This window comes from Sceloporus undulatus, chromosome 9, assembly GCF_019175285.1.
Source record: "Sceloporus undulatus isolate JIND9_A2432 ecotype Alabama chromosome 9, SceUnd_v1.1, whole genome shotgun sequence".
Lineage (NCBI taxonomy): Eukaryota > Metazoa > Chordata > Lepidosauria > Squamata > Phrynosomatidae > Sceloporus > Sceloporus undulatus.
In genome coordinates, this window is record NC_056530.1 from 35,994,165 (window position 1) to 36,020,498 (window position 26,334).

At 43.3% G+C, this 26,334-nt stretch overlaps 1 protein-coding gene across 1 annotated transcript in view; it reads right to left on the minus strand.

Annotated features, from left to right (window-relative positions):
* Nucleotides 1-26,334, minus strand: part of ATP8B2 (ATPase phospholipid transporting 8B2) — a 57,456-nt gene that overhangs the window by 27,793 nt on the left and 3,329 nt on the right. Inside the window, exons 2-9 of the mRNA XM_042439768.1 lie at nt 17,783-17,850; nt 13,669-13,727; nt 11,683-11,796; nt 11,306-11,404; nt 9,688-9,749; nt 6,194-6,266; nt 4,335-4,405; nt 196-275 (exon numbers count right to left, since the gene is read on the minus strand). Coding sequence (XP_042295702.1) covers nt 196-275; nt 4,335-4,405; nt 6,194-6,266; nt 9,688-9,749; nt 11,306-11,404; nt 11,683-11,796; nt 13,669-13,727; nt 17,783-17,813 — 589 coding nt within the window. The 5' untranslated portion in view covers nt 17,814-17,850. The remainder of the gene's footprint in view (nt 1-195; nt 276-4,334; nt 4,406-6,193; nt 6,267-9,687; nt 9,750-11,305; nt 11,405-11,682; nt 11,797-13,668; nt 13,728-17,782; nt 17,851-26,334) is intronic.

Sequence of the window (26,334 nt, forward strand, 5' to 3'; positions counted from 1 at the left end):
TGGGATCAAAGGGTTGGTGTAGTGACGCCACAGCCCTGCTTTCCCAAGCTCTGATACAGATGTAGATACACACACAACAATCTGATAAAAAAGTGTATTTGAGAGAAAGCCACAGCCATCAAATTGGTCATTCGCCTTTGCATAGAGGCCTGCAAGGATGCGATTCCATCTCCAGTCCTGCATTCATCCACTCACCATCAAAGTGTGCAAGTTTGCTGGTGTCACTCAGCTCCGACGTCACCGGGATGGCCTGCCGAACTTTCATGTTAGTTTCCCTAGAGAAAGAGGCAGTGTTAAGCACAAAAGAGGAGAGGGAGACAGAATCAGAATCCCTGAGTGGTAGACCATGGATGGGAATTGTACTGCCCACCAAGCAGAATTCCTCATCACTTGTTTTTACTAATTGGGGCTACTGGGAGTTGGAGTCCAGCAACATCTGGAAAGCTGCACAGTTCCAATCCTAGTTGTAGAACCAATGGCCCAAAGCTTGGAAGAAAAACATCACAAAGAATAATGTTACCTGTAATGCATTGCTTTGGGAATAATCACAACCTATATTTATTTTATTTTATTGCATGTCCAGGATCTGTCAGATTACCAGCTTAGATAGCTTTAAAAAGGCTGTCAAGACGGATCTCTTCTGGCAGGCCTTTTCTGAATAGCAAATAAAGCCACCAACTGAACCATCCCTCTGAATAAGCTGTAGCCCCATTCGCTTGCTTTTATTCATTTTAATGTATGTTTTTAATAGGTAATTGTTTAATTGATGTTTTAGGGGAGGATGGGAAGTATTGGGATATGGGGTTTCGTATGTATTCTTTTAACTGTAAGCTGCCTTGATTGTCATGGACAGAGAGGCAGGATAAATAAAGTATTATTATTATTATTATTATTATTATTATTATTATTATTATTATTATTATTATATCCTGCCTTTCTCCCACAGTGGGATTCAAGGCAGCTTACAATATATTAAAAAAGACAGAGCTAAAACACTGATTACAAAAGTTAAAAATAATTAAATAATACTAACATTAAAACACAGATTAAAACCAGCATAGTTAAAACAGTAAAACCCACTGTGCATTAAAACAGCACACCATATTACTCAAACCAAATCTACCCACCAAAAGCCTGCCTAAATAAAAATGTCTTCCGCTGCCTAACGAATAGGATTTCTTGCGAATGAGCATAACAACAACATAACAATCCCATTTGGTTTCTAGTAGCATACTCTTGTGGGGATGCCTCTGGAAACTGTTCGGAAACTTCTGCAAGTTCTAAATTCTGTGCCCAGGTTGCTGAATGGGGCAGGTTTATAGGGAGCATACAATCCCCTTGCTGAAACAATCCCGCTAGCTGCCAATCTAGGCAAAATAGAAAGTACTGGTTATAACCTTTAAAGCCTTATATGGCTTGCATCTAGACTATGTGAAAGACTGTATTCCCCTGTGTAGGAGTCAGGCCAAGCTTTAAGATTTGCAGCGGAAGCCTTTCTCAGTTCCGCCACCATCAGAGGCATGGTTGGTGAAGACATAAGAGAGGGCCTTCTTGGTGGCTGCTCCCAAGTTCTGGAACTCCCTTTCCTGAGACCACATTCGAGTCAACAGTGCAATGCGGCAGCTAAAAAGGCCAATGCAATTTTAGGCTGCATCAATAAAAGTATAGTGCCTAGATCAAGGGAAGTAATAGTGCCACTCTATTCTGCTCTGGTCAGGCCTCACCTAGAATACTGTGTCCAGTTCTGGGCACCACAATTCAAAAAGGACGTTGAGAAACTGGAGCGTGTCCAAAGGAGGGCGACTAAAATGGTGAAGGATCCGGAAACCCTATTAGGAACGACTGAGGGAGCTGGGGATGTTTAGCCTGGAGAAGAGAAGGTTAAGACGTGATATGATAGCTCTGTTTAAATATTTGAAGGGATGTCATACTGAGGAGGGAGCGAGCTTGTTTTCTGCTGCTCCAGAGAACAGGACACAGAATCATGGATACAAGCTACAGGAAAAGAGATTCCAGCTCAACATGAGGAGGAACTTCCTGACAGTAAGGGCTGTTTGACAGTGGAACAAACTCCCTTGGAGTGTAGTGGAGTCTCCTTCTTTAGAGGTCTTTAAACAGAGGCTGGATGGCCATCTGTTGGGATGCTTTGATTGAGAGTTCCTGCATGGCAGAACAGAGTTGGACTGGAGGGCCCTTCTTGGGGTCTCCTCCAACTCTATGATTCTATGTGTGAGAGGTCCAGATGGTCCTCTCCTGCTGCTATTCCATCAGCAGGTGAACACCTTTTTATTTAGAGAGGCATTTGGTTCTTAATATGTTGACATGTAGATGGAGCTCTTCGTGAGGTGTGTTGTCTTTTTATTTTATTACGTTTTAAATGTGTTGTTAAAACTGCTTTTTGCTTGTGTTTTTAAAACAGAAGTTGGTTTAACTGTCTTTTAGCTTTTGTACTTTGAGAGAAACCTAAGAGGTTTTTAGTCACACTACTTTTAAGAGGTTGTGGCAGAAAAGCAGGATGCAAAATAAATAAATAAGATAGCACTTTTTCAGTTCAGTCTCATATTTAGGGCTTACTTGATACCTGGTTATTGTATTTTTGTACTGTTGAAAGCGATACCAGCAACAAACATGTAGCTAAAAATAAAGTGTTGGCGTCGGGTGACAAATGCATGAGACATAAAATAATGAATAACGCCTAATGCAGCACTTCAGGAAAAATTACAAACAATGTAATTGTAAAACTAAGATTTCAAGCTCAGTCCTAGTTGTTGTTGCTTTTTTCATCTGAACCCTCACCGAAGAATGACCAAAAGGGTAACAACAGAGGAAGTATTTTGACATCACAAAGCCAAGAGGACTCCTACTGTCTTTCTCCAATCCACCCAAAAGCAATTCAGTGAACTGAAAGATAGACTGCCCTGAACCAGAAGGCTCTGCTCTAGTGCATGGGTAGTAGCTGATGAGAGCATGTCCATTAACACGTGTCACTTGCACAAATGCAAGAAAAGCTGTTATGGATCAGAACATGGAGACCTCTAGGAGAGGGCATCTCAGGCTCCCTGATCTGCCAGATACTGGTTCCTTACTTGTGGCCACTGGCTACCACAGTTTCTGTCCTGGACACATGCCAGGGACCAGCCACCAGCTGCTCAGGGACTGGCACTGATCCATAGACTACCACTTTAAATAGCACCACTCCAGAACAGCATCCTGGAGTGGCTAGCTAGATGAATAGATGAGTATAGCTGAGTTGGCCAACTCTTCAGCAAGACAGGTTAAAGGATCTTGGGAACTGTGATCCAAAAAAAGGAACTTTTCCCAGCTCTGGGTGAGACCAAGAAGCCTGAGAGGGTGTGGTTCATGCCAAGCCCAGCACCAACACCAAGAAACTTGTTCACCACTTCTACTGATGGGGAGAGGAGGGAGGCTATTCAGAAGGCAAGGGCGCAGCTTGCCTGGTCTCCAAGGAGGAGGAAAAAGACAGTGCCCTCTGTCTGTGCATGCATCTTTGTTTCGTTCCCCCTCCAGGCTGAGACCAACTACTTCTTCATCATCTCAGTTACGGAGGTTGCTAAAATGAGTACAGTACCCAGCTTGTACTGTATAGGGCAATTAGCTTACACATTGTAACCGCTTAGGGAGTTCTTAGTTCACTGATAAACCATATAGAAATGTACTTGCTTCTTCCTCACTTTCTTGCATCAGAAAGTGGCAACATTGGCAGCTCTTTCTTGGGGCTTGAGAACAGTCAAGTGGAGGAAGGCCACAGAACTCCCCTCACCTGATGTAGGATCTTGGCAATTGTCTCAAAGATGTGTATTGATCCTGAGACACTGTTCAAATTCAGTTGCAAGTAATATGTCAGTCCTTAGGAGAGTCTATGTGGAAGACCACCTGGGACCTATGGCCTGAGTCTCAGATCCTCTGAATCAGTAGGACTTAATGATTCAATGGGTCTAATCGGGAATCACCAGCAAGATTTAGACAGCCCTGATTCCCTTGGAGACAAACACATCTTGGCATAACATAAGGATCCCTTCCAAATGAGTAAAAAAATCCACTGCAATAGACCAAGCTTGGAAGATGTTACTTTTTAAAAATTGTATTAATTAATATTCTTAAAATGTTACTTTTCCTGACCACAACTCCCAGCTTCTCCCAACTGGCATGGAAGCTTTAATCCAAAAAAGTAAGGTTCCCATGCTCTGGAAATGTCCTGCTTCACAATCCAGTCCAGGAGAAACTTGAGAATCACAATCCAAGACAGAACACAAGAAGCCTGCGAAATCACCTAGCTGTTAATGGAGATGAGGCAAAACCATAGCAGCACTCACCCATCCAGTTCTGACGTCTCAATGTAGCAGAGCCCATGAGGTTCACTGCTGGACAGAAGGAGCAGGTCAGCCTGGGAGACAAATATCGGGGTAGGAAGAGAGAAAGAAAGCTGAAACAGAATGACTCAATTCAAGCAGCCCAAATCCATTTATAACAGGGGTTGGCAACTGCAGCAGATTCAATTTTCAGCCCCTGGGAAACTCCAGGAGGCTGCACAGACTGCCAAAAATGCTAATTTGCCCATCGACCCCAGAATGGCTGGACATCCACTTCTGGTTTTGAAAAACAGGGTGACTTTTTTAAAATGTTAAATATTGGCCTCTGCAACCCACTTAAAAAGTAAATTGGCTAGCCTAGAGGTTTCCAAGAGAAGCAATTTACCCCAACAGGAAAAAAAAAAGCCAGGGGCTAGAAAAATAGTTTGCAGATCCAGGACTACACTTTGCCCACCCTTGAAATCTAGGCTGTAAATCCTCGACTATTTCATTCATGTATGTAGGGATTAAACAATTATGCCAGCTTTCCTCGTGCTGCAGAAGCAAGAGAATGCTTGTTTGACGTATTTTCCCCATAGTCAAATGATCCAGTGTTGCAAAATTATGGATTTCAATATAACCCATGGATAAGTCAAGGGTAAAACTTAGGGGCATTTAACAAAGGATCTAAAGGATGAAGCAAAGGAAAACAATGCCCAAGGACCTCCAAAATTCCAGCAGGTATAACTGTGTTTATTCTAAAGGCTCAATAGATGAAAAAGTAAAGGGGGGGTCAGTGCTTCCAGGACAGAATACACTATTGCCTTTCACCAGGAGATGGTTCCTTTTTAAAATAAGAGTTAAAGTATAGTACGTACATTGACCCATGGATAAGGTTTTTTGGGTCACGAGTATATACAGATTCTCTAAAGACAAATATATGGGTTGGATTTTTTTTTTAAAGAATCAAAGAAAACCTGTTTCTTGTGAAGAAAACAGATTTCCTTTGCATGTTTTCTACTGAGCTCAGGAGATCCATTTTCGGTGCAGAAAATCCATTTTCCATACAAAAAACTGTGCTTTTGCACACACACAAAGTTTTCTTTCTTAGAATAATTCCTCCACAAAACTCTGGGATGTTCAAATATAAAGAGAATACCTCTGAAGCAAGGGGGAAATTATAACACTTTGGGATGATAAAATACCAGAAGAAAACTGCACTGGTTTATTATTTTTTCCAAGCAGAGTTTCCCATCTGTCAGTAAATCTGTTTTTTGACACGGGGGGAAATAATTATGAATATTCTTTCTGTGACTATCAGATAGTCCAGAGGTTTCTCCAGTGATGCAAAGGGACTTTAGATCAGTAACAAGACAACACAGTAGAGGCACGAAAAGCAACAACAGTTAAATTGTCAAGATGATATGATAGCCCAGTTTAAATACTTAAAGGGATGTCATATTGAGGAGGGAGCAAGCTTGTTTTCTGCTGCTCCAGAGAACAGGACCAGGAACAATGGATGCAAACTGCAGGAAAAGGGATTCCAGCTCAACATTAAGAGGAACTTCATGACAGCAAGGGCTGTTCGTCAGTGGAACACACTCTCTTGGAGTGTAATGGAGTCTCCTTCTTTGGAGATCTTTAAACAGAGCCTGGATGGCCATCTGTAAGGGGTGCTTTGATTGAGAGTTCCTGCATGGTAGGATGGGGTTGGACTGGATGGCCCTTGGGGTCTCTTCCAACTCTAGGATTCTATGACAGTAATGATTCAGCAGACACCTCATCAAAACAGCAGGCCATGGATTAAAAGATACCTAAGAAACAACCTTCCACTTTGCCAACACTATTTCAAAGCACCCCTCTGCCCCTCTGCAAGGACTCACAGCCACAAACTGGTTGTTCTCCAACTTGATGATATCACCGACCCGAACATTCATCCACTGTTCCTGCTGGAGGCTACAGGAGGAGTAAGCAGGAAAGACACAGTTAGATAGTCAAGAAGACCCCATTATGTCACACAAAAGGATAGAAGGGCAGTAGTTTGGTGTCACAGCACTTGCTTTGCATGCAGAAGTTCAACCCCTGGTATCTTCAGGTAGATAGGAAAGGCCACCTTCTTTCACACAACTTTTCCATTCTGCAAAATCATGGTCTGAGGTCCTGGCCTTGGAGCCCCTGACCAAAGTGTCCCCAAACAATCTTTAGGAGGCATGGGGAAGGGCAATTCCACTACATTTTTGCCCGCTTGGCCATTTTAGGCACAGAAGAGTCTCTTGGTATCCGATTGCCACAGTGAAATGGTGTCCATAGCAAAATCAAGGCTTGCTTTTAGAAATTTATATGTATCTCTAATATTTTCAAGCTAAGTAGAGGTAAAATAACTTTATTGTTAAAAGCTAAAAGCCGTCGCAATGTAATACCGCTCCAGCCAGTAGATACAAAAGCAATATGAAAGGATCAAGACACAGAATTTCTGGGAGGAATTAGAAATAAACAAAATAATAATAATAAAATAATCTGATCAATAAAATACAGTAATGCAACAATAGTGATAAAAATATATGGCAAATGAGACTTCTAATCCTCACTCCTATTTTGAGAACTAAGTCTAATCTTACTAGCAGCTAAAGCAAATTTTGCCACCATGGAAGTAATGAATACATCATTACCAGCCAAAAGCATACAGATTTTCTGAGAACAAGATCTGTCAGAAAGAGTGTAAAATATGATCAAGGAACTTTTGTCTAGGAGCTGTATAAAGAGGGCAGTGTAAAAGATAATATTCAATTTTCTCCACTACCCCAGTTTTACAAATATACTATCTTAGGTGGACAGGGGTGTTAATTTCAAGCTATAGATGGTTGAATCTATGGATAAAAGAAGTCTGTGGATATGGAAGGCCAGTTGTATATATTTTTCACACAGGTTGAGTGATGCCCTCCCAAGTTTCACTGGGGGCCAATGGACCCTGATAGTTTCCCACCCCTGTTATTCTAGCATTTCACAGAGGGGCTACAGATGAGTAGCAGAGCACCCACTTTGCATGGAGAAAGTCACAGGTTCAATCCCTTGTAACTACAGCTGGGGCTGGAAAAGAATCCTGTGCGAAACCCTTGAGAGCTGCTGTCAGTCAGCAATAATGATCTTGACACTCAGCACTGAGCTAGATGGATGGATCTTCTAACTTGGCATGAGACAGCTGACTTACATCTCCTCTCATGCAAAGGGATTTTGCAGCACTTTTGAGACTAACTGAAAGAAGAAGTGGGCAGCATGACCTTTCATAGACTTGAGCCTGCTTCTTCAGGATGCATGTTTGCATCTGAGGAAGTAGGCTCAATCCTACAAAAGCTCATGATACCAACTTCTTTCTTTCAGTTAGTCTCAAAGGTGCTACACGATCCCTTTGTACACTGTTTTTCCAGACTAACATAGTTCTGTCTTTGAATTCAATCTCCTCTCACTAGTGTAGCCTCATAGTCAGAATGGAGTGGGGTGGGGGAATCCTGACTTTAGATGTTCTCATGAATAGGTTTGTGAATATAAAGGCCTCAGACTTATGAGTAGTCCCAACTACAGGAGACTGATATACAGTGGGTCCTTGGGGTTTGGTTCTAAGACACCTCCATGGATACCAAAATCTGTGGATGCTCAAGTCCCATTATATGCAGTGGAGTAGTAAAGTGGTGTCTGTATCTAAAGTGGCAAAATCAAGGTTTGGTTTGGGAATTTATCTATTTTTTAAAATATTTTCAAGCCGTGGATGCTTGAATCTGTGGATAAAGAATATGTGGGTACAGAGGGCTGAATTATAAGCCAACGTTTAGATAAATCCAACTGATTCTGTAGCTCTAATCCCGTGGTAGGACTGTGGCCAAGTCAAGACAGAATAGAGCCTCCTAGTTCAGAGGCAGCCCCCCTTTAAAAATCAGACTCAGGGAATGGGCAGAATACTAATTTCTCAAGACCTGGAAGCAGCTGGCTCTGCACTGTCAGAAACAGGCTGCACTACAAAGACCTTGGTCTGGGTTATTATGTTTACATTGCACAAGGAATGTAATTTCAAAACAGTTAATATAAACCAGGAATAACTACAGAAGGCTGAGTCCCCAGAAAGTAGCACAAATACTCCCACATCCCTGAGAGGGCATTGGGGAAATGTTGAGTTCTAATGTGCTTTTAGGGCCACAGTAATAGCCCCAGAGCTGCACTTTGTGCACTCCTGATATAAAACCTCTCAGGAATCCTTCCGTGATGGAAGGGCAAAATGGAGTCCTAATGCCATTTCTGTGACCCTCGGCTTCCCATAAGCTACAAAGAGTGGGCAATTTGCCCTTTAAGTAGGTTGGAGATCTCCTCCTGCATTGTTTAACATCAAGAAATACAATGTTTTCAACACCCGAAATTGATTTTCTGTCAGTTTTGGTTTTACTCTGTTCCCAGGAGGAGCATCCCAGGATCAGAAAATGAGCTCTCAGGCCCACCGCAGTTGCTGCCTTATAGCAACCTTGCAGGGTAGGTAAGATACATGGAGAGATACTAACACAAAATAGCCTGAAGCCCTAACACTGTATGTCGTAACCGACTGGCCTACCTTCAGAGCAAAATGCCCTGAAAGGTTGAAAATGTCCTACATAAATGTGAGACAGTTTTTTATTAATAAAGCAAAAGTGTTGTGAGTCAAGCAAGGGGATTTGGAAGGGAAAAGACCCCAGCAATGCTTCCCCAAGCCACAAGGAGAAGCTTGCGGTTGTTGTTACATGCTTCCAGGCTGACTCTGACTTATGGCAACCCTATCCTCAGGTTTTCCTGGCAAAATTTATTCAGAGATTTGCCGTTACTCTCCTCTCAGACTGAGAGAGCATGACTTTCCCAATGGGTTCCTGTGGCCAAGTGGGAATGCAAACCCTAGTCTCTCACAGTTCTAGTCCATTACTCAAGCCACTACACTATGTAGCCACTCTAAAGCAAGAGTACAGTCGGCCCTCCTTATGCATGGGTTTTTTATCCACGGATTCAAGCATCCACAGCTGGAAAATATTCAAAAAAGTATAAATTCTAAATAGCAAACATTGATTTTCCATTTTATTTAAAGGATGCCATTTTGCTCTGCTATTATGTACTTTGCCCAGTGATTCTAGAAGTATCCGAACAGCACTGCGCAGGCGCAGTGAAACCCATTTGTATGATTCACAGAGACCACGAAGAAGAAAGGTAGTTATAGGGTAGTTATATAATACTAAACCCATAAATCCCCCCCCATTCCATCTGTCCCATTCCAGGGCAGTTGTGATGAGTATCAGAATGCTGCCTCAACACACTGACATGAACAGCTCCCCAACCCCAAGAGATCCACAGCAACTACAGTAATACTCACATCCCATTGATCAGCACTTGGGACTGGCGATTGTTCACTTGGTTGTCACTCTTGTGACGAAACTGCAGGGAAAAAATAGCAGTGTAAGGTGAGAAGAGGGAACGCCACTAACAACCAGTTCAGCCCTTCTCTCAGGAATCCTGACCATGCTCTTGGCTCAAAGAGGCTGGGTGAGAATCCTAACTGGCTCTCTCACCAGACACTGTCCCTTATTCAAAGGCATTTTACCTGCAAGAACTGGTTGATGAAAAAACCACAATAGGGAAAGGTGATTGCCTTAGACCCTTAATGCGGACTTCTGGGAGACATCCAACTGGCTACTGTGGGAAATGGCCACAGCAGAAGCAAAGGAAGTTAGGGTCTCAACATTATGAAAGGACTTTGAATCAGGGATGGCTAGCCATGGAGGGTCCAGGGGGTCATACTGACTCCATTTTCCAGACCTTCATGAGCTGCCCTTATCCCCTGTTCTGAAACTAAAAGTGAGCAAATGGGTGCAGAGGAAGTCAAAATAGACTTAAAATGTAGAACTGCAACTTCTGGAGCCTTCTGAAACAGGATTTCTGCCTTCTGAAAATACTTTATTAGCAAACTGGAGGGTTCAAGGAAGGTCCAGAGGCTGCACAAGAAACCATGGCAGGCCACGTGAAAGACCACAAATGGCAAAATACAATAACCCCGAGGTCTCAAAATACACTTGGAAGTACAAACACCTTTTAAACTGTTCCAACTTATACATAACATCCATCTTTGGGGGGAGGAGGTTGACATTGCTCAGGGTCAAAGCACATCTTAATCCAGCCCTGAGTGGACTAAACATAATGCTGCATCTGAAGGTGCAATTCATCAGGGTTTCTTGTTTGTGTTGTATTATGCCTTCAAGTTGTTTCTAACCTATGGGGACCCTAAGGCAAACCTATCACATGGTTTTCTCAGGATGAGCAGTTGTTCCCAAACTTTGGTCCTCCAGCTGTTTTGGACTTCAGTTTCCAGAAGCCCCAGCCAGCTTAGCCAACAGTAAGGACCTATGGGAGCTGAAGTCCAAAGCAACTGGAGGATTGAAGTTGGGGACCCACTGTCCTATAAGAAGAAATGCTTTCTGGAGAGCTCCTGTGCTCCAAAAATAACCCAAATTGAATTAAATAGGAATTATTCCAAGGTAACTACATATGGAGAGCCAGCGAAGCATAGTAGTTTGAATGTTGGACTATGACTATGGAGACCAGGGTTTGAATCCCCGCTCAGTCTTGGGTAAGTCACATTGTCTCAGCCTCAGAGGATAGCAATGGTAAATCCCCTCTGAAAAAAAATGTCAATAATGATTTGGTTGTGACTCGCCCAAGGTCACCCAGTGAGTTTCCACGGCTGAGCGAGGAATCAAACCATGATCTCTAGTCATAGTCCAACACCACGCTGGGATTTCTAGCCCTCCCCCAAAATGCATCCTTGTGTGAATTAAACAGGAGTAACCATGTTCCCTTCCCTCCCACAACACTTGTATCCCTGTGATCCCTAATATGGGTCCAGATCACCACACCTAATCCCACTGCCACTCCTCCCATCCTGCCACTGCCCCATCCTATCTATCCCTCATCGCCCTCCCCAAAATATTGCTCACATAGTCGTCAGTGGCATCCTTGACCGCCGTGATGGTAAGCACGAGAACCAAAGGCACTATGGTGGTGAACCACGAAAGGGAGGAGATCTGCGGAATCAGCTGGGAGGGAGGAAGACACAGGAGCGGGGTAAGTGAAGGCAGGTAAGTGAAGGCAGGTAAGTGAAGGTAAGGCACTTCCATAGAGCCTTCCCCTGTGACCCAGATTAAAATAAAAACATGGCCCAGGTCCCAACGTTTCCGCAAAAACATAACCCTAAACCAGGGATCCAAACAAGCCCTAAGCCAGAGATCCAAAAAGGATGGCTGTGCAGTGCCACCCAGGTGAGGAGGAGACAAGCCACCCCACCTTGAAAGAACCATCCCTGAGCAAGCCTCACCTGGAGGATAAGAAGAAAGAGGAAGTAAGTGTTGGCCACTTCCTGGAATTGCTCAAAGAGGTTGATGGGAAGGAACGTGACCACATTGTACTTGGATGTCTTGATGCAGTTACTCTGAAAGAGAGAGAAACATCAAATTAAATTTATGCACGCACACAAGGCATTTCTTTACCACTTTTCTTCCTAGCTGGATTCTCCCAACCAAAAACACAGCTCCAAACGTGCTTTAAAAGCAGATTTAAAAACAAAGTCAAGGGGTAGCATGACAAAAACAAGGGCACAGTTGTAGCATGTAGAATCCAAAGACACCGCCATGTTAGCCCATAAAATCAGTGTGCAGAGCGATCCTGTAGCACCTTTGTGACTAACTGAAAGAAAGAAGTTGGCAGCACGAACTTTCATAGGCTTAATGTATACACTCATATATACGTCTAGAAGTTTTAATCAAAAAATTGACCCCAAAAACCTGAGTCGACTTATCCACGGATCAATGTAAGTACTGTACTTTAACTCTTATAAAAAGGGAACTATCTCTTCATGAAAGGCAAAAATGTAATCTGTCCTGAAAGCATTGACGCCCCTCTGTTTTCTCTTATCCATGAGCACAAAAAATTACGCCTGCTGGAATTTTAAGTTCCTTGGCATCACTTTCCTTTGCTGCATCCTATAGATCCTTTGTCACATGCCCCTAAATTTTACTCTCAACTTATACATGGGTCATATCATAATCCATAATTTTAGCCCCCAAAACCTGCCCTCGACTTATAGGTGAGGTCGACTCATAGTCGAGTATATACTTCCTGAGATGCATTTATAGGACATCAGTTGTAGGATGTGCATAAAAGTGAGCAGTCTCCGTCTGACCCCTCCAACTACCTCCATTAACATCACACCCTTCGCTGCCTTCAAAATCTCTCTGGGCCCGAACAGACAGGCCAAAATAAAGCTGTTTTGGGTCACTTTGGAGGTATGCTGTTTAAATGCTGCATGCGTCCTAAGAGGCCGGAAGCCGCGTCAAAGCCATGCTCCAGTCCTAAGGATGGGAGTGCAGCTTTGGTGCAGCTTCTGGCCTCTTAATGTGTGTGTCATTTAAACAGCATATCTCCAAAGTGACCCAAACCAGCTTTATTTTGGCCTGTCTGTTTGGGTCCTCTTTCTTTCATCTCAGTCCTTTTTAATTTCCTGATGCTTTTTTTTTTAAATGAGAAAACCTAGCCCCCAATTCTAGCATATCCATTTGGCTGCTTGTGCCGGGGTTCTGATGGTGTATTGTTTTGTTTTTGGCCTTCTCCTCTCCTGCTCTATTTATAACCACAGGCTGGCTCTTTTCCCTCAACGGGAAGTTATTCACCGACACACCCCAGACCATAATACAAGGGGTGAAGCTGAGTCAGGCTGGCGGATGAGCGCGTTACAGAGAGGAAAAACAGCTTCCCTTTCAAAGAAAACCTCCACGCATACAAGCATTTTCTGGGATGGCACGCTTGCCCCTAGACTGGCTTCCTGTAACTAGTATTCTACCTCCCACCCAAAATAGTTTAGGGTCCCCTTTATCTACAAATCCAGGCTCACAACAGAGATGTTAAAGATATACACTTCCAGTACCGAGGCTCTTCCATTCCAGATCATCCCTGACAAGCCCTGGACATTATCAGACAAGGGAAATTGGAAGTATAAACCAATGGCAATCTGAACACAATAATGGGGTTTCACGTTATTGCGTGATAGACTACCACATGCAATTTCGGGCAATGGCAACCTATTTTTGGGCAATGGGAAATGAGTTCGAATACAATTCGAATTCACGTAAATTCGCTGAACTAGCTAATTCACGTGAATGCGTTCTGGCCCCACTTTCTTTTCATTCGAAATTAAGAGAAATTCCTCCCATGTGATAAACTCCCCTTTTGCCCAACTATGACTGGAAATATGGGTCATGCAACACCCTCCTCAAGACCGACCCTGTGCAAACAACCCACAACTCACCGCATATTGGAACTTTTCATTATATTCACGTGCGTTTGCCTTCACCCGCCTTTCCTCCTCTGAAACAGAACAAGATCTGGATCAATGCTGTCCTCACCCAAAAGAAACCATCGTACCCATGTCCCCCCATCTCACAGCTTTACCCATCTCTATCCCAAGACCCCACTGTGCTTTCCCCCATAGAATCATAGAGTTAGAAGTGACCCCAAGGGCCATCCAGTCCAACCCCTGCCATGCAGGAACTCTCAGTCAAAGCACCCCTGACAGATGGCCATCCAGCTTCTGTTTAAAGACCTCCAAGGAAAGAGACTCCACTATCCTCCAAGGAAAAAGTGTGTTCCACTATCGAACAGCCCTTAATGTCAGGAAGTTCCTCCTAATGTTGAAGTGGAATCTCTTTTCCTGGAGCTTGCATCCATTGCTCCAGGTCCTGTTCTCTGGAGCAGCAGAAAACAAGCTTGCTCCCTCCTGAATATGACATCCCTTCAAGTACCCAAACCACCCCTTGGCATCAGCTTGCCCCTGTTGTGAGTTTGACTGAAAGAACTGCTGATACACTGTCCCGATATATGCAAAGATGCATAAACATTTGATCTATATATATTGCTATATTTCGATAAATAAGTGTGATTTATTTCTGCTACTATATTTAAGAATACACATGTTTACAGACAAAGAGACACACACACAGAGTACAGTTTATTTGTGACAACCACAGACAGGATATAGCCATAAAATTTAAAATGATTAAAACCTTTTAAGCTTTTACTATCCCAGTCTAAAACATATAAAACAAAAAACGGTTAAACAGAGATTGCAAAAATGTTCCATACTAAGCACATTACAATGTTACACACACACAAACACACATTTGTTTTATTAATGGTACCCTTCTGGGATCCAGGGTCTACCTGACAATGGTGCTGCTCAGTTCCTTTATTCATTTTTTATTTTATATAACACAATAAGATCCATATTATATTTATATTATCCAGCTGTCTAAAAATCTATTTCTATGTATTATGTTCTTCCTAAAAAAAATTGTCCCAGCAATACTTTCTTCTGCCCATTTGCCCTCTTCTCCCCCATCGCAGCATCGAATGATAGGAAAAGAATCAAAAAAGGGGGGGGGTCAGAGAAGAAGAGAAGGGGGGGTAAAGGAAAAATGCTCCTGATTTTGGGTTTCACAAGCCCTCTCCATCTTTTCAAGTCCTTTGCTCCACATAAGAGTGACCTTCCCTGTCTCTTTGTCCATTCCCAACTCAAGGCTCTTGAGCAAGGTCACTTGTGGAAAGAGACAAGATAAGGGGGTGAGGATGGGGTCTTTTCAGATAAGGCAGCAGGCATGCATATATATGGGAAAGGAGAAAGAGAGGAACCAGAAGGGATGGAGCAGTATGAGGTAATGTTCAGAGACAGCCGCAATGCCAGCAGCATCTCAAGGGAGGTCGTGGCAGGACAAAGATGGGAAGGCCAGCCCTGGGTTTGGAATTGAATCCCCCCCCCCCGGGCCAAAAAAACCCCCCCCTTGCACATGTACCCCCCCCAATGTACATCCACCACACACACCACCATGCATCCATGCATGCAGTGAAAATACCTGTCCCCCCAGGTGGCTGGCTTTGGCGGTCCGTCGCCACGGCAACCCAGGGCCACTTCTCGGGCATCTCCTTAGGGATCGTCATGGTGACCGCAGGGCCAGGTCCAAGAGTGTGTGCCTGTCTGTATGGGGAGGGGGGCCCTGTCCTGAAGGCCCCTGTGCTTAGACAGTGGCCCCCCTCCTCATCCTCCGGCCTCCCCCATCCTTCTGCACCCCCCTCCCCACTCTCTGCAGGAGAAAACTCCACGATCCAGGAGCCCGCCTACTGTCACACAGTGTCCAATGAGGGGCCGGGACAATGTTGGCCAGGCAACTGCTGTTGGGGGGGATCACGGGGGAGAACCTCTCTCTTTGAAGCCTTCCCCATTTCCCCCCCCAACTAAGACCCAAAACAAAGAGAGATCTGAACAATGACACATATAGGGCCAGTCCCTTCCTCTGTCCAGATGTGCACATGAAAGTCCCCATCACTACATCTTCATAGAATCACAGAATTGTAGCACTGGAAGAGACCCCAAGGGCCATCCAGTCCAACCCCATTCTGCCATGCAGGAACTCACAATCAAAGCATCCCTGAGAGATGGCCATCAAGCCTCTGTTTAAAGACCTCCAAAGAAAGGGACTCCACTACGAGGGAGTCAGTTTCAAACAGCCCTCACTGTCAGGACCTTCCCCCTAATGTTCAGCTGGAATCTCTTTTCCTGGAGCTTGCATCCATTGCTCTGGGTCCTGTTCTCTGGAGCAGCAGAAAACAAGCTTGCTCCATCCTCAACGTGTCATCCCTTCAAATATTTAAACAGGGCTATCGTATCACCTCTTAACCGTCTCTTCTCCATGCTAAACATCCCCAGCTCCCTAATGCGTTCCTCATAGAGCTTCATGGTTTCCAGGCCCTTCACCATTTTAGTCGCCCTCCTTTGGACACGCTCCAGTTTCTCAACATCCTTTTTGAATTGTGGTGCCCAGAACTGGACACAATATTCCAGGTGGGGCTTGACCAAAGCAGAATAGAGTGGCACTATTACTTCCCTTGATCTACATACTATACTTCTATTGATGCAGCCTAAAATTGCATTGGTCTTTTTAGCTGCCGCATCGCACTGTTGACTTATGTTCCACTTGTGGTCTACTAGGACTCCTAGATCCCTTTCACACGTATAAGGCTTCTTAAGCCTGGTGTTGCCCATCCTATATTTGTGCATTTCATTTTTCCACCCTAAGTGCAGTACTTTACATTTCACCACGTTGAATTTCATTTTGTTAGCTTTGGCCCAGCTTTCTAGTCTATTCAGGGCATTTTGAATTTTGATCCTGTCCTCTGGGGTATTAGCTACTCCTCCTAATTTGGTATCATCTGCAAATTTGATTAAGTATGCCCCCGATTCTTTCATCCAAGTCATTGATAAAGATGTTAAACAGCACTGGGCCCAGGACAGAGCCCTGTGGGACCCCGCTGGTCACTTCTCTCCAGGATGAAAAAGAATGACCTTCAAACAAGAACCCCCGAAACACCCCTTTTAGTTTTGTTTATCTTCATTATAATTTTTTTCTCTTTTTCTCCAACTTCTCATCTCCCTTCTCTGAGGATTTGAATAGCAAGAAGGGACGCAAAGAAGTTACTCTTCTACAGTCAGCCCTTCGTGTCCATGGATTCTTTACGCACAGATTCAGTCATCCATGGTTTGAGACTATTCAGAAAATATATACAGCTGACCCACCTTATCCATGGATTCAACCATCCACAGTTTGAAAATATTCACAAAATATATAGACAGTCAACCATCCATGGTTTGAAAATATTCAAAAATATATACAGTCGTCCCTCCTTATCCACAAAATCTTTATACAGAGATTCAGGTATCCACGATTTGAAAACAGTAAAAAAATATACAGTATATAGTTGGTCCTCTGTATCCATGGATTCTTTATGTATGGATGCAACTATCCACAGTTTGAAAATATTCAGGAAATATATATAGTTGTCTCTCCTTATCCACAGAGTCTTTATCCACAGATTCAATCAGTTTGAAAATATTCACACATACAAACACACATATAGACAGTTGGCCCTCCATATTCACAGATTCTTCATGCACAGATTCAACCAACTACAGTTTGAAAATATTCAGAAAATATACACAGCCCTCCCTCCTTATCCATGGATTTAAGCATCAATGGATTTTGGTATCCATAGGGGATCCTGGAACCAAACCCCAGCAGATACTAAGGGCCCACTGCATATTCCAAAAAGCAAACCTTGATTTTGTCATTTTATAAAAGGGACACCATTTTACTTTGCCATTGTACTTAATGAGACTTGAGCATCCATGGGTTTTGGTATCCATGGGGGATCCTGAAACCAAACCTTATTGGATACCAAAGGCTCACTGTATAATGAGTGATGTCAATCAGCTATTTTTTAAAAGCAGGGCGCTGCAGATTCTTCTTTTAAAAATCACGTTCTGGAATTATAAATTGTCCTCAAAATTCTCCCCAAAAACCCCAAGGTCTTACCGGGGGGCTGCTTCTTAGCGCAAAATTCCATGGCATTCGCCGGGGATTGATCAGGCCCATGGGAGACGCTGGTGGAGGAAAGAGTAAGAATAATGAATAAGAAAGGCAGAAATAAGACACATTGCAGCACACTCCCATCCCATCACAACTAGGATGTACTTTATTCATTCATTCATTTAATTTATACCTCTCCTTTCTCCCAGCAAGGGACCTAAAGTGGTTACAACACATTAAAACAAGGTACATTTAAAACCTATTTGATACAGAAGCTTTTTAAATTGTTCAATAAACAATTCCATTAAAAATTCTAAATTAAAACCATTTTTAAATGCATTAAAATAATGAAAAGGATAAAAGCTTAACACGTCCCCTTAAAAGTCACTGCGATCAATAGATTGTTGTTGCTGTCTCCCTTCAAGTCGTTTTTGACTTATGGCAACGTCGATCATGTCAATTTACATGGTTCTATGGTATGGAATCCTAGAATTTGTAGTTCTGTGTGGTTTTGTGTGCTTTCAGGTATTTTACGACTTATGGCAACCCTAAGGCAAACCTATCACAAGGTTTTCTTGTTAAGTTTCTTCAGAGGGGGTTTGCCATTTGTCATCCCCTGAGGGTCAGAGAGTGTGCCCTGCCCAAGGTCACCCAGTGGGTTTTATGGCCAAGCCAGGATTTGAACCCTGGTCTCCAGAGTCATAGCCCAATATTCCAAGCATTATACCACACAACACTCTCCCAACAACATCTAGAGGCCACAAAAGCCCCATCCTTGCCACTATGGGCAGACAGGCTCTCTGCCAACTTCCAGTAAATATTCCCTCTGCTTATTTCAGCTGTGAATATAAACATTTGTATGATCGCCACAGGTGACCAGGAGCAGTGTACAGGTGAGCGAGGAAATGATGGAGCCAGAAGACCCTGCATCCCTGCTCTGTGCCCTAAATGAAAACCAAAATTGCTACCAGAGTCTGGAAGCCCCCTCCTCTGCACACAGCAATGACGCATAGTCTGTATCTGCACTGCTGAATAATCCAGTTTGGCACCACTTTGACTGCCATGGTTCAATGCCAGCCTCTTCATTTTGTGCAAAGGGCCAAAAATGCTTTCTGTGTACCCTCCCTGTACTTCCATTTTAGCTCTGTTGGCACCTAGTGAGTCTGAGACAGAGAGTGCACTTTGGTAATTTTAGACTTTCATAGACTGGCCAAATAATCTGGTTTGACACCACTTTAACTGCCATGTCTCAATGCTATGCAATTCTCTGGTGCCGCAACAAACTACACTTTGCAGACTTCCATAGCATTGAGCCATAGCAGTTGAAAGTGGTGTCAAACTGCATTATTTCAGCAGCATGGATACAACCACAGTACTCTGCTGCCAACACAGCAGACTAACATAATATTTTGCAGCCCACTAACTTAACTGTCTTATTTCTAATGCTGTCTTATCTTCAGATTAGTTACAATTAACTGTTCCTCCACAGAGCTTTGCTTCCATGGTTTTCACCATTTTGACTCACAACAACCCTCCATGGGAGTAATCCTTGATCAGTGGAGCAACTGGCAAAAAAAGAGGCTCAGTTAAAAGATATGAAGGCGGGAGTGGGAGGGAATTCTAGCAAAAAACCATTTTTACGTATTATTTTCCGAGGATTATTTTTTAATTCCAAAAAGTGGGAGGAAAGGCCTGTTGGTGAATGGAGGCAGGGACACCTACTACAAAGAAGTATTAATAAGCATCCATTATATATATATACATTATATTCCCAAAAGCAAAAGTGATGGTTTGATTGAGAGTTCCTGCATAGCAGGGAGTTGGACTGGATGGCCCTTGTGGTCTCTTTCAACTCTATGATTCTATTATTCTATGATTCTATTTTCTCTTCCAGATCAAATGAAATAAGCTTACTTTTCTCTCTTTTCTTGTCCTTGGAAATAAGTTTTTAGGCACTGGATGCACCTGCATTTTGCTCGTACGAAATTAAGGTTCCAATGCTATATGTAGTTGTTGTGTGCCTTCAAGTCAATCCCGACTTATGGCAACTCTAAGGCAACCCAATCATTTCTTGGCATGTCTTTTTCAGAGGGGCTTTACCCTTGCCATCCTGAGGCTGAGAGAATGTGACCTATCCAAGGCTGAGCAGGGATTTGAACCCTGGTCTCCAGAGCCATAGTCCAACACTAAAACTACTATGCTACGCTGGCTCTCCATATGTAGTTACCTTGGTATAATTCCTATTTAAATCAACTTGTTACTTTCTGAGCACAGGAGCTCTCCAGAAAGCATTATTCTTTGGGGCTATATAAATAAATGTAATAATAATAATAATAATAATAATAATAATAATAATAATAAGAAGAAGAAGAAGAAGAAGAAGAAGAAGAAGAAGAAGAAGAAATCATTAAAAATGGTTTGGCTGAGTGGATGACCCTAACAGAGCTGCAGCCATGAGAGTTAAAACAGAGCCCCTGTATTCAGGAGCAATCTACCTATGACTACCAAGGTTGAGAAAACAAACAGGAGCTAGAGAGGAAAAGGATTGTGTAGTGTGAGATAAGATACTCCTGTTGTGATCCAAAGTAGTTTGGAAAATGTTAGTTATGAGTGGGCAACAAGAGCCACAGGATTTACCAAAAGCCAGTCCATGATAGATATGAAAACTACTAGGAGGGATTAATGTAGAGGTCAACACAACCATCTCCGTTTTTGGATTTTCCATGGGAATGTCACTACAGAAATTGTCACAATTTGGAAGTTGTCATTCCATGTTTACTATTATACCTCTGCACCCATTACTTATTACAAATGGGAAATGATGTTCAGAAACATCTGGAGAACCACATGTTCCCCAACTCTGATTTTTAATCCTGGTTGTTTGCTCTCTCTTCCAGAGGAGAGATGGAAAAGAAATCTGTTGGCTTTGTATTTTCCTTCGGAAATATTCAATTTGTATCCTGAGGCTAGCGATGGATAGAGAGTGGCGTAGTGGTTTGAGTGTTGGACTATGACTCTGGAGACCAGGGTTCGATTTCCGCTCCGCCATGAAACCCACTGAGTGACTTGGGCAAGTCACACGCTCTCAGCCTCAAGGGAAGGGAAGGGCAAACCTCCTCTAAATACTTTTTCCCAAGAAATCCCCACAACAGGTTTGCTTTAGAGTCGCCATAAGTCAGAAATGACTTCAAGATACACAACAACACACATCCTGCTGCAGAAATCCATACAAATGTGCTCTTCAGGGAGTAAAACAGATGTGCAAACTCTTCTACGCCTCTCAAGAATTGTTTGTGAGTAAAAATGCTGCAATGAAAAAATGAACACAAATACAATTTAGTGATAAAGGCACAGAGAGAATGTGGATCAGTAGAAAACGTATGCAAGAAGAGAGAGAAGTCTTACAACACAATATGGAACCGAGATAGAATGAAACAAGTGTTTTGAGAAATGCCACAAAACCAAGAACTGAGAGATTGCCCTATTTCTATCTAAAGCAGACCGCGGCTGTCTTGTTTCCTGTTCACATTAATAAGGTTGTAAAGATGTTCACAAAACCACACTAAGGACTAGGATATTAGAGAGGCCTCCAAAAGCCCAGGTGTCACAGCTCCCTTCTAAGGGCGCATCCGCACTGCATGCAAACAAACAAAAGTGGACATTGAAATATGTAGTGGAGTCTCCTTCTTTGGAGGTCTTTAAGCAGAGGCTGGATGGCCATCTGTCGGGGATGCATTGATTTGGATTTCCTGCATGGCAGAATGGGGTTGGACTGGATAACCCTTGTGGTCTCTTCCAACTCTGTGATTCTATGATTCTATGAATATTCAAACTGGTCACTTGTTGTTTAAAAACTATACACTGTAACCTTACACCAGATGCTATCTCTAGATCAGTGGTTCCCAACCTGTGGGTCGGGACCCCTTCGAGGGTCGAAAGACCCTTTCACAGGGGTCGCCTAAGACAATTGGAAAATACATATTTGCATGTGGCAATGAAAATAATTGTATGGCTGGGGGTCACCACAACATGAGGAACTGTATTAAAGGGTCACGACATTAGGAATCATACAAGGAGGCAAAGACTCTTGGCCCTCTCTGGTTTCAGTTACATCCTCAGCTTGGGAAAGTTTCTTTTTTTGGACAACGCCTCCCAAAACATCCCATGGGAGCCAGCCACTAAAAGATTCTGGGAGATCTCATTTTAAAAACTAGCTAATTTTTCTTACCTCACCTCAACATCCTGGAGGCTGCCTGCAAACAAGTCAACGTTTCAGAGAATTGCTTTAAAAAGAAAAGAGGAGGTTTCCTCTTAGAATCAGAGAATCATAGTTCTTCCTAATGTTGAGCTGGAATCTCTTTTCCTGTAGTTTGCATCCATTGCTCTAGGTCCTAGTCTCTGGAGAAGCAGAAAACATGTTTGCTCCATCCTCAGTGTGACACCCCTTCAAATATTAAAACATAGCTATTGTATGGTTCTTAGCCTTCTCTTCCTCAACTAAACATATCCAGGTCCCTAAGTCTCTCCTCATAGGGCTTTATGGTTTCCAGACCTTTAACCATTTCGGTCACCCTCCTCTGGACATGCTTCAGCTTCTCAACATCCTTTTTGAATTGTATTTTGCCAGAACTAAACACAGTATTATTCCAGGTGAGGTGAAACCACAGCAGAATATAGTGGAACAACAGTGAGATGCAGCAGCTAAAAAGGCCAATGTGATTCTAGGCGGCATCAATAGTAGTGTCTGTCTAGATCAAGGGAAGTTAGTGCCGCTCTATTCTGCTTTGGTCAGGCCTCACCTGGAATAATAATGTGTCCAATTCTGGCAAAACACAATTCAAAAAGGATGTTGAGAAGCTGGAGCATGTCCAAAGGAGAGCACATAAAATGGCGAAAGGTCTGGAAAGCATAAAGCCCTATGAAGAACAACGTAGGGAGCTGGAAGGAGATTCCACCAGTCTCTGAGGGAGTATGTTATAGTAATAGAATGGGAAGAGAGTCCAAAAGCCATCCAGTCCAAACCCCCCTCTGCCATGCAGGAACTCACAATCAAAGCACCCTCAAAAAGATGTCAGGCTGAAGAAGGAGCAAGCTTGTTTTCTGCTGCTCCAGAGAATAGGACATAGAATAATGAATTAAAACCACCGGAAAAGAGATCATTCGCTTCTATGTTCCACTGTCAAAGAGCTCTTCCTTCTAATGTTGAGGTGGGATCTCTTTTCCTGTGGTTTTAATCCATTATTCTATGTCCTATTCTCTGGAGCAGCAGAAAACAAGCTTGCTCCATCTTCAACCTGACATCCCTTCAAGAGTGCTTTGATTGTGAGATCCTGCATGGCAGAAGGGGGTTAGGCTGGATGGCCTTTAGGGTCTCTTCCAACTCTATGATACTTGATCTACACACTACTGTATACTTGTATTGAGGCAGCCTAGAATCACATTGGCTTTTTTAGCTGCCACACCACACAGCTGGCTCATTTTCAACTTGTGGTCTACTAGGACTCCTAGATCACTTTTGCATGTAGACTTTTTAAGCCAGGCGTCCCTCATCCTGTATCTATGCATTTAATTTTTTCTGCCTAAGTGCAATATCTTACATTTCTCCCTGTTTAGGCTTTTTTTCTAAGTATAAAAATGAACCCCATTTGGTCACCTGCAGTGGGTTAATGCTCACCGCCAGCGAGCAAGAGACACGATTTTTGCAAACACAGCCTGCTGAGGAGTAAATACCAGCCATGCAGCCAATCTCTGAAGAGGGAGAAAAAGAAAATGAGGGCCTATGCTATCCATTTGTATGTATTTTCAGGCATTATGCAGAAAGGAAGCGACAGCAAAGTATCCTCCTAAACAATCACAAAATAATAAAACATAAAGGAAATACCCAAATAGGTGGTTTCTTTGTCCAGATGACTTTCATCAATCTGTTGGGTTTTTGCTTTTCCCTCTCCAAAGGAGCCCAACTGCTTCTGCTCCTTCCTCCTCCACCTTCTGACCCACCATTTCTCAAGTAAACTCTCAAAACCACAGAAAAGCTTCCGGTAGAAAACAAGCACAGACACAAAATGCTTTTTTGGCTCTTCCCTTCTAAAGCGGAAAATGCCAGGGTGTGTGCCCACAACCCCTGCCAGTTCTGAATGCCCTGCTTCTAATCTCAAGATGCCATTTAAAAAGCACTCTGTACAGGCCCCAAGGTACCATTTTCCTATGCGCTCGGCTTGCATATTCCAGATTCATGGGTCCAGGTGTGATGGAAACAAGTTCAGGGGCTCATCCTGGGCACCTCTCAACTCTTCCTGGCACAACAAGAGAGCCAAACAGAAGCAAAAAGGAAGAAGATTCAGGAAGCATCCGCACTAAAGAAACAATCCAGACTGACACCACCTTAACCGTCATGGTTTGATGCTATGGCATTCTGAGAATTGTAGTTCTGTGAGACATTTAGCCTTCTCTGTCAGAGAGTTTGGGTGCCAGCATAAACTACAGCTCCCAGATTTCCATAGCACTGAACCAGGGCAGTTAAAGTGGTGTCAGACTGGATTGTTTCTGCAGTGCGGACGCAGCCTCAGACAGAAGTAAAGGCTTACTTTATAGGTCTATTTTTGAGGCCATTTTGGGGACACGGTGAAAGGAAGAAAAAAAGGAAGGAAGGAGCTCGACTCTATGGCTCAATTGACTCTATTATTATTATTATTATTATTATTATTATTATTATTATTATTATTAGCAATGAGCCAGAGCATATAAAGTGCATTCAAACCTGATTATTTTGGCAGTGCGGATGCAGCCATAAGTCATTTCAGGAGGGAATCACAGAGTTGGAAGACACCCCAAGGGTCATCCGGTCCAACCCCATTCTGCCATGCAGGAACTCTCAATCAAAGCACCTCTGACACATGGCCATCCAGCCTCTGTTTAAAGACCTCCAAAGAAGGAGACTGCACCACTCTTTAAGGGGATTTATTCCACTGTCAAGCAGCCCTTACTGTCAGGAAGTTCTTCCTAATATTTAGGTGGAATCTCCTCCTGTAGCTTGCATCCATTGTTCTGGGTCCTATTCTCTGGAGCAGCAGAAAACAAGCTTGCTCCATCCTTCAAGAGGCCATAAACCAGGGAGAGGGCCTTGATTTTGCCCTCCTCTCAAGTCTTACAGGGTACCACTGGCTGGGGAGGGAAAGGAATACTGGGTAAAAAGAGAACAAGTGTGGCATAGGATTCTGGGTTAAAAAAGGGCTAAGTAACACAAAAACAAGAGCTCCATCTGGAAGGGATGAGACGGTGCCAAGGGAAAAGTGAAGGGAGGAAAGGATCCAGAGTACAAGAAAATGGATGTTATTTTCCTTAATGAGGGAAGAAAGGCTAAAATATCAAGATATCAGCATTTCAGGGAGAGAAGAAGAACCCAGGGCTGAGAAAAGTGTTTGACGAAGGGAGAAAGAACAGAGTGAGGAGGAAAGTCAAATCCAAGAGCATAGACAAGAAGGGATCAGATATCTCCCCATCAGCATCTTGGGGGAGGACAGGGAGAGAAAACCAAAGTGACTTGGGGATCTGGAGGAGAAGAATCAGGAAGGAAATTGGGGGGACCAAAGTTAAACAGAGACACAAAATGTTGGGGGGAAAGAAGAGGATGGGAAGGTATTCTTGGAAATCAAGGCGTAAGAGTGAGAAGACACTTGGGCATTGCATTCCCTGGAATCAAAGACTCCTAGAGTCGGAACAGACCCCAAAGGTCATCCAGTCCAACCCCATTCTGACATGCAGGAACTCACAATCAAATTGGAAGAGCAGGGCTCAGTGAAAGCAAGGCTAGGAAAGGAAGGCTAAGCTAGGAAAGAAAAGATCCTCCCCAAAACAAGTATTGAGAGAGTTAAAGATATGAGTGTATTTCGCCTTGCAAAGTTTTAACGGAGGGGTATAGAGAGCCAACGTGGCGTATTGGTTTGTGTGCTGAACTTCGACTCTGGAGACCAGGGTTCGATTCCCAGCTCGGCCATGAAACCCACTGGGTGATCTTGGCCAAGTCACACTCTCTCAGCCTCAGGGGAAGGCCATGGCAAACCTCCTCTGAAGAAGTACGTAGAGAGATCTTGTCACACCTTTGAGACTAACTGAAAGAAAGAACATTTGCCAAGAGGTCAGAAATGACTGGAAGCCACACAACCACAACAACAAACTATGGTTCAATGTAGGAGGCAATTAGGGGAGAGGGAGAGAGGGCAAAGTTGGGGTGAAAGGTAGGCTTGAAGGTGGTCCCCAAATTCACCTGTAAAGAAGTATCAAAAAGGTTGCTCGAAATTCACCGCTCCCCCCAATGTAAGAATCAAAGGGATCTTCCAAATCTTCACAGTGAGGATCAAAATGGGGTTCCCCAATTTTATCACCAATAAAATAAAATTAAAATGTATCATGCAAGGTCTTCAAAAATCAAGGAGTTCACCCCAAAAGAGTATCAAAGAAGGTCCCACAAATTAACTCAGTATCAAAGGATGGTCTCCAAGACTGACCTCAAATCAGTATGAGAGAGTCATCAAAATTAACCCCCTAAAAACAGAGTACTG